The 9390-nt window shown below is 43.7% G+C and overlaps 1 protein-coding gene across 1 annotated transcript in view; it reads left to right on the plus strand.

Moving 5' to 3' along the window:
* LOC144518788 (uncharacterized) overlaps positions 1-8333 on the plus strand; it is a 10464-nt gene extending 2131 nt beyond the window's left edge. The window contains exons 2-3 of the mRNA XM_078251701.1: positions 3614-4138; positions 6028-8333. Coding sequence (XP_078107827.1) covers positions 3614-4138; positions 6028-7313 — 1811 coding nt within the window. The 3' untranslated portion in view covers positions 7314-8333. The remainder of the gene's footprint in view (positions 1-3613; positions 4139-6027) is intronic.
* Positions 8334-9390: the final 1057 nt, after the last annotated feature.

The following is a 9390-nucleotide window of genomic DNA, read 5'->3' on the forward strand; positions in this document are numbered from 1 at the left end:
GGGTGTGACCCGGCACGCACGACATTATTTACTGCTCATTGGTTGGGTGTGACCCGGCGCGGCACGACATTATTTACTGCTCATTAGTTGGGTGTGACCGGGACCACGGCACGACATTATTTACTGCTCATTAGTCGGGTGTGACCCGGCACCGGCACGACATTATTTACTGCTCATTAGTTGGGTGTGACCGGGACCACGGCGCGACATTATTTACTGCTCATTGAGTCGGGTGTGACCCGGCACGGCACAACATTATTTACTGCTCATTAGTCGGGTTTGACCAGGACCACGGCACGACATTATTTACTGCTCATTAGTCGGGTGTGACCGGGACCACGGCACGACATTATTTACTGCTCATTAGTCGGGTGTGACCGGGACCACGGCACGACATTATTTACTGCTCATTAGTTGGGTGTGACCGGGACCACGGCACGACATTATTTACTGCCGCTGGCACAGATGAACGCTACACTCGTTACTGTAAGTAGCCGACAATTAACCCTCCATGATTAAAAAGTCAATACTTATCAATACCCACCTACCTGTTCTACAGGAATAAACATATAGAAACCCATATCTCAGTCTGCTCTGTCTGCGCTGTCCACCGCGCTGTGCAAACACAGCTCTACTCTAACACAGCTCTACTCTGATAACAGCTCTACTCTAACACAGCTCTACTCTGATAACAGCTCTACTCTAACACAGCTCTACTCTGATAACACAGCTCTACTCTAACACAGCTCTACTCTGATACACAGCTCTACTCTGATACACAGCTCTACTCTAACACAGCTCTACTCTAACACAGCTCTACTCTAACACAGCTCTACTCTAACACAGCTCTACTCTGATAACAGCTCTACTCTAACACAGCTCTACTCTAACACAGCTCTACTCTGATAACAGCTCTACTCTGCTAACAGCTCTACTCTGACACAGCTCTACTCTGATAACAGCTCTACTCTGCTAACAGCTCTACTCTAACACAGCTCTACTCTGATAACACAGCTCTACTCTAACACAGCTCTACTCTAACACAGCTCTACTCTGATAACAGCTCTACTCTGACACAGCTCTACTCTGATAACACAGCTCTACTCTAACACAGCTCTACTCTGATAACACAGCTCTACTCTCACACAGCTCTACTCTAACACACAGCTCTACTCTAACACAGCTCTACTCTAACACAGCTCTACTCTAACACAGCTCTACTCTAACACAGCTCTACTCTGATAACAGCTCTACTCTAACACAGCTCTACTCTGATACACAGCTCTACTCTAACACAGCTCTACTCTGCTAACAGCTCTACTCTGACACAGCTCTACTCTGATAACAGCTCTACTCTGATAACAGCTCTACTCTAACACAGCTCTACTCTGCAAGTAGCGACTTTTTACAAACAAGCTAAAATGAAAGATGTCAGTTTGTAGTCTAACTGTTTATCGTAGTTTGCAACAAGTCTTGAATTTTGGACAAAGTCTTGTAAACGTAGCTGCTGTTGTAACAAACAATCCTCTCTATGGATGTTTAAGACCAAAACAGATGCATGTGGCTACTTAATATGCACGTGAATGACGCCTTACCATGTTTTCAATTTACTAAGCAACTGTAGATGTAGTAACAGGAAGCTATGTTATGAAAAAATAACCAGAACCAAACTAGGGTTGCACGATATTGACAGAATGTGATATTTCGACATTGATTATGAATATTGCGATATCAATATTAATTTCAATATTTTTAAACGTGTGGAAATTACAAAAGTTACGGGAAAACGCATCAAAATAGATTCATAACAAATTAAACAAGTTTTCCTACAACACAAGGTTTATTTCAACTGACGGTCATATTGGACTGGTCCAACATGAATAAATAAATAAGGACCATGTCTACAGTACAGGACATGTTCTACTGGTTGGACAGTATAAATATATAAATAAGGACCATGTCTACAGAACAGAACATGTTCTACTGGTTGGACAGTATAAATATATAAATAAAGAGAACAGGACATGTTCTACTGGTTGGACAGTATACATATATAAATAAGGACCATGTCTACAGAACAGGACACGTTCTACTGGTTGGACAGTATAAATATATAAATAAAGAGAACAGGACACAACTTTTCTTTCGTTTTTCTGATTCATTCCGTTTAGTTTAGTCTATCTATTTCTTCACTCACACTGTCACTCTGCTGAAATATGCAGACACGTGGTACGCTCCATGGGTTGGTCACGTAGTGGACACATGGTACGCTCCATGGGTTGGTCACGTAGTGGACACATGGTACGCTCCATGGGTTGGTCACGTAGTGGACACATGGTACGCTCCATAGGGTTGGTCACGTAGTGGCCCCGTGGTACGCTCCATAGGGTTGGTCACGTAGTGGACACATGGTACGCTCCATAGGGTTGGTCACGTAGTGGACACATGGTACGCTCCATAGGGTTGGTCACGTAGTGGCCCCGTGCGCTGACATGTACTAACACGTGCACGTGGCACGGTAACTGGCCAATGAAACATGATCATTACAGCGTTTCAAGCTCTAAATCAACCACAACTGAGCCACACAGCCAACTGACGGGACGCAGCGCTCCACAAAATAAACTCAATATTGCATACTTATAGCCACACTTTCGATATATTGCGATAACAATGTTGAGTCAATACATCTTGCAACCCTAAACCAAACAATGTTTTTTCTTAAACCATCTGATGGCGTATTGGTTAATCTCCATGTCGGTGGCTTTCTCAGACATGCAATTCTTCCTCACTGCTCCTGTAAGACGTACAAAAAGCACACAAACCAAAGAAACAAAGAGTAAATATTAGATTCAACATTCAAAGATTCTTTATTACATGACATTGTAGTAAATGCTTGCACATATAAATAATAATAAATATGACTAAAGTGGTGTGGAGTGAGTAGTGAGTGTGGTGGTTAAGTAAAGACTGAGTGAAAGGCATCTACAGTATATATCATGGCCCTGACACACCGGGCCGTTTATCTGATTTGTGTCTTCAAGACACTCTCAAGACACTATTTCTTTCTTAGCTGAAGCCGACACCGGGACAATACTTTTATTTTTATTTTATGTTGGCAATGCAATGCATAAGACCAACGAGGTCAGACTCCGCCTACTTGTGACCGATATCGCGAGACAATTTTTACCTCGGCGAGAAGTCTCGTCACTTTTTAATCTCACGAGATCTCGTGGGATGAAGTCTCGTCACACCTCTATTCTGTCTGCAAAAAGTGCTACTGAAGCATACACCGTACAAGGTATTTAAGTGACATTTTAATCGGAGGTACAGAATGGCGCACATACGTCAAACATAAAAAATAACAAATATCAACCAGAGGGTGGCGATATAATCAATGTCAAGGCGTTTTGGCCACGAGTTTAAGTCAAGTCCCAGCTGTAACAGTCCTTCCTTTTCAGCTGCATGAGTGCAAGTGATGAGCCAGAAGGCTCAACACGCTAACCCTCAACACTGATTGGTCAGGTGTCTCAAGAGAGAGAGAGAGAGAGCAAGTGTTCTGTTCTTTTCTCCAATAACAGTCCTATCCTATTTCTTTTGTTGTCTGTCCCTCCAGAGCTCCCACAGCAACATGTCTGTAAGGAGGAGGAGGTTCTCTCAGACCAGCAGCTCTGTATTCAGGAGAGGAACTCCAGTCTGGACAAAGAGGACCCAGAGCCTCCACAGATTAAAGAGGAACAGGAGGAGCTGTGCACCAGTCAGGAGGGAGAGCAGCTTGTACTGAAGCAGGAGACTGATACCTTCATGTTGACTCCTACTTATGAGGAAAGTGACCACAGTGAAGGTCAGACTCTGAACTTCAGTCCTGATGATGACACTCTAAGTGCAGCAGAGAGAGAGTCTGTAGCCAACATGCCAGTTATAACCTCTGTGGTATCAGAAGCAAACAGTGACCACCAGCTCCTCTCTCACAACTCTCATCAAGCTGAGAGCCAAGATCAGAAAGGAGGCACGCATGGAGACTCAGGATCAACTAGAAATGCAGAACCAGAACCAAAGAAGAGACGACGCAAGAGCAGAAGTCACAGCAACAACGTAGACAACACTAACGTGTCAGAGATTCACCCTAATACTCAAACAGGTAAAAAGTCTTTCATATGTGACACATGTGGGAAAGACTTCAAGTGTAAATCAGCATTGCAGAGACACCTGCTAGTCCACACAGGTGAGAAGCCGTATTCTTGTGAAACATGTGGAAAAGGGTTTGGGCGTAGTAGTGACTTGTTGGTCCACATGAGAACACACACAGGTGAGAAGCCTTATTCTTGTGAAACGTGGAAAAGATTTGAGCCAAAATAGTGGCTTGTTGGTCCATGTGAGAACCCAGATGGGTGAGAAGCTGTACATTTACAAGAACTTTTATACTTTGATATATTCTGTGCTATACACTTCTCTACACCATTCTGTTCTGGTAAGTGCTCAGAAACCCCCTGTATATTGTAAATATATGTAGGAAATCCTTCTAAATCTTCTAAATGCCCCAGGTCTCTGGTTTGTTTTACCTGTGGGTAAATGCAGACCTCCAGGAACTGCTGTTCATCAGCATATATGAAAGTACATAGAAAATCTGCAAACTTTCCTTTAAATTAACATTACCAGATAATGCTAGCGCTAGCTAGTTTGGTTGGCAAGGTGCTATCGATTTCTGAACAAGACATACTTTTTCAGACGAAAATTGTTCCAAATAATTTTGATGAAGTGAAAACCCAGTGAGAGGGTCAAAGTTTAAGTTGAAAACACGTACATCACCCAAAAAAAGGTCAGGTCTATTTTAATGTACACAGTGCCATGGTTAGCATCGCTAAGCGTGCATTCACATTTCCTGTGCCCGCCGTCAGACGGTGCAGCCAAAACACAGGTCTTTCCAATCCTTTTTAATGATGGTGCGGCGGTGGGGAAGACGGGAAAAAACCACGGCGGGCTTTGGGGGAAAGTTGAGACCCACTCAACTTCTAGAGAAATGCTACCCCGCGTCACGCTGCGGTGGCCTATCATGTAGGCAGAGATCAGACTTGTCAGTCCGTTTTGAGGCAGTGTGAGAACAGGAAACATCACTGCCTCTATTGCTGCCACGAGAAAGTTTTGAAACACTATCAGGGTAAAAAAACAAACGCAAGCACTGAACTGCCGAGGAGTTAGTGTGGCAGCTGACTGTTTGCCAAACAACGAAGCACAGCCCTTCCTTCTCTTTCTTTCCATTTCTTTCTCTGTGAAATGAAGCTGCGTTGTGCGGTCTTGTCTAAACGCAGCCTAAGCCTCTGTCCTGAATGACAGGTGGCTGTGTAGCCATGCCCTAAGTCATCCCCTGCTTTATCGTCTATTTCTAAATAAATAGGACAATAATTTACTAAATGAACATCATGCTGCAGTATTGAAGAAGACTTGAAACTGGTTTTAAATTAAGTGATAAGTAGGGTTAATTTCTCTTATAGATCAGACTTATTTTTGAAGCCAGTGGAGTCTAGGGCTGGGCGATATGGAGGAAATCAAATATCCCGATATTTTTGACCAAATACTTTGATATTGTAGTGTTGACTATATTTACACAATGAGATTTTTGATAAATAATCATCAGTAATGTGGATATAATGACAAAGTGGGTAAAGGCAAATAATAGAACAGTTACAACAGTCTGGTAGGTTCAGAACATGACATCACTTTACTGTAATGCAGCCTTTAAAACCAGGAAAAGACAACACTTATGCCATATTACGATATCACTATATTCAAAATCCAAAAAAGACGATATCTAGTCTCATATCAGGATATCGATATTATATTGATCTATTGCCCAGCTCTAGTGGAGTCGCCCCCTGCTGAAATGAGCTTCAGCATTGGCTTAGCTTTTTAACCCCTGAAGCTCCATTCGTTATTTTTTTAGTCTATGGTCTCAGAGAACAGAGAGCAAGTGTTCTGTTCTTTTCTCCAATAACAGTCCTATCCTATTTCTTTTGTTGTCTGTCCCTCCAGAGCTCCCACAGCAACATGTCTGTAAGGAGGAGGAGGTTCTCTCAGACCAGCAGCTCTGTATTCAGGAGAGGAACTCCAGTCTGGACCAAGAGGACCCAGAGCCTCCACAGATTAAAGAGGAACAGGAGGAGCTGTGCACCAGTCAGGAGGGAGAGCAGCTTGTACTGAAGCAGGAGACTGATACCTTCATGTTGACTCCTACTTATGAGGAAAGTGACCACAGTGAAGGTCAGACTCTGAACTTCAGTCCTGATGATGACACTCTAAGTGCAGCAGAGAGAGAGTCTGTAGCCAACATGCCAGTTATAACCTCTGTGGTATCAGAAGCAAACAGTGACCACCAGCTCCTCTCTCACAACTCTCATCAAGCTGAGAGCCAAGATCAGAAAGGAGGCACGCATGGAGACTCAGGATCAACTAGAAATGCAGAACCAGAACCAAAGAAGAGACGACGCAAGAGCAGAAGTCACAGCAACAACGTAGACAACACTAACGTGTCAGAGATTCACCCTAATACTCAAACAGGTAAAAAGTCTTTCATATGTGACACATGTGGGAAAGACTTCAAGTGTAAATCAGCATTGCAGAGACACCTGCTAGTCCACACAGGTGAGAAGCCGTATTCTTGTGAAACATGTGGAAAAGGGTTTGGGCGTAGTAGTGACTTGTTGGTCCACATGAGAACACACACAGGTGAGAAGCCGTATTCTTGTAAATCATGTGAAAAAGATTTTGTAAGTAAAGCTCAGCTGGAAATCCACCTGAGAATCCACACAGGTGAGAAGCCGTATGTTTGCAAGACCTGTGGGAAAAGATTCTGTGACGGTTCAGCTTTAAAAAAGCACATGAGAACTCACACAGGTGAGAAGCCATATTCTTGCAAAACATGTGGGAAAAGGTTTGGGTGTAGTGGTAACATGTTGGTCCACATGAGAACTCACACAGGAGAGAAGCCACACATTTGCAAGACCTGCAGTAAAAGATTTTATGACGCTTCTGCATTAATAAGTCACATGAGAACTCACACAGGTGAGAGGCCGTATTCCTGCAAAACATGTGGAAAAGATTTCAGATATAATAGTAACTTGTGGCTCCACATGAGAACCCACACAGGTGAGAAGCCATATACTTGCAAAACGTGTGGAAAAGGGTTTGGGCGTAGTAGTGGCTTGTTGGCTCACATGAGAACTCACACAGGTGAGAAGCCGTACGCTTGCAAGACCTGCAGTAAAGGATTCTGTGGGGCTTCAGGTTTAAGAAAGCACATGAGAACCCACAGAGGATAGGATCTAACCTAATCTAATATTGATCACTGGTTTTGACAATAAAGTTGTAGTTGTTCATAGTCAAAACTAACAAGAACCCTCAGAAGTGAGACACTTTTGCAGCAACTGTGGTAAAAGTTACCTGAGGATCAACATAGACGGGAGAAACCATCGAGCTGAAACTCTCGGAGTCGTTTAGAGCTGCAAAGGTTAATCGATTAGTTGTCAAGGGTCATTTTTTAAGACAAAAGTAAAAATGATTTGATTCCAGCTTCTTTAATGTGAATATGTTCTAGTGTCTTCTCTCCTCTGTGAGTTGTGGACAAAACAAGACATTTGAGGACGTCATGTTGGGCTTTTGGGAAACATTGATCCACATTTTTCACAATTTTATCGACCAAACAACTAATCGATTAATCAAGAAAATAATCAACAGATTAATGGACCATTAAAACAATCGTTAGTTGCAGCCCTAGACGTGTTTAACTGAATGACGTACTTTAGCAGTAGTTACATCTCTGTTACTGAATGTTAAATATTTTGAGCAAAGATGAGATGTCAATATCTTAATGTAACGTCTCCCTTCATATAACTATTACTTCGGTTATGAACAGTATTTCTTTGAAACATTTGTAATCTCCCAAATCAAGGGACAATGTGAGTTTCACAGTGAGTTAAAGTAATGATGTCAACTTGATGGTTGTTTTTGCTGAATGTTCATTTACAAAGTATGTCAGAATCACTTTTAGTTTAAAGTTTAACAATGATTTAAATCCATGTACCTCGAGTAGTATTTGATAGTTCTATATGAAGCCTCCTGCACATCTTTGCAGGAAGTCAGGGTCACATTCAGTCCCGACTTAAAGGAACACGCCGACTTATCGGGACTTTGTCTTATTCACCGTAACTCCCAGAGTTAGATTAGTCCAGACATACCCTTCTCATCTCCGTTTGGTCGTAACTCTGTCTGACGCCCCCACCGCTAGCCTAGCTTAGCACAGATCCTGGAGGTAACCGGCTCCATCTAGCCTAGCTTAGCACAGATCCTGGAGGTAACTGGCTCCATCTAGCCTAGCTTAGCACAGATCCTGGAGGTAACTGGCTCCATCTAGCCTAGCTTAGCACAGATCCTGGAGGTAACTGGCTCCATCTAGCCTAGCTTAGCACAGATCCTGGAGGTAACTGGCTCCATCTAGCCTAGCTTAGCACAGATCCTGGAGGTAACCGGCTCCATCTAGCCTAGCTTAGCACAGATCCTGGAGGTAACCGGCTCCATCTAGCCTAGCTTAGCACAGATCCTGGAGGTAACCGGCTCCATCTAGCCTAGCTTAGCACAGATCCTGGAGGTAACTGGTTCCATCTAGCCTAGCTTAGCACAGATCCTAGAGGTAACTGGCTCCATCTAGCCTAGCTTAGCACAGATCCTGGAGGTAACTGGCTCCATCTAGCCTAGCTTAGCACAGATCCTGGAGGTAACTGGCTCCATCTAGCCTAGCTTAGCACAGATCCTGGAGGTAACTGGCTCCATCTAGCCTAGCTTAGCACAGATCCTGGAGGTAACTGGCTCCATCTAGCCTACTTCTGCTACTTGGGCGGAGTGATTTGCTCGCTGCCCCTGAGAAGCCCCGTGGTGAGGAGCAGAGAGCAGCAGTGCTTCTCCTTCTGAGAATATAGTTCCCAGTATGTATACGTTAGAAGATGGCTGTGTGTCATGTGACCTTGTTATTTGTTCACGCTGTGACTAAACAAATCACAACATGTAAACAGGAACATGTTGGTGTTATTTAGTCACTTATTGGGAGCAGTAGGCTAGATGGAGCTGGTTACCTCCAGGATCTGTGCTAAGCTAGGCTAGATGGAGCCAGTTACCTCCAGGATCTGTTCTGGCTAAGCTGCAGGACTCAGAGTGGCAGCCGGTTACCTCTCAGGATCTGTTCCAGGCTAAAGCTAGGCTAGATGGAGCAGTTACCTCCAGGATCTGTTCCAGGCTAAGCTAGGCTAGATGGAGCCAGTTACCTCCAGGATCTGTGCTACAAAGCTAGGCTAGATGGGCCAGTTGCCTCCAGGATCTGTGCTAGCTAGCTGATGGGCAGTTACC

The sequence above is a fragment of the Sander vitreus genome, chromosome 5 (assembly GCF_031162955.1).
Source record: "Sander vitreus isolate 19-12246 chromosome 5, sanVit1, whole genome shotgun sequence".
In the NCBI taxonomy this organism is placed as follows: Eukaryota; Metazoa; Chordata; class Actinopteri; order Perciformes; family Percidae; genus Sander; species Sander vitreus.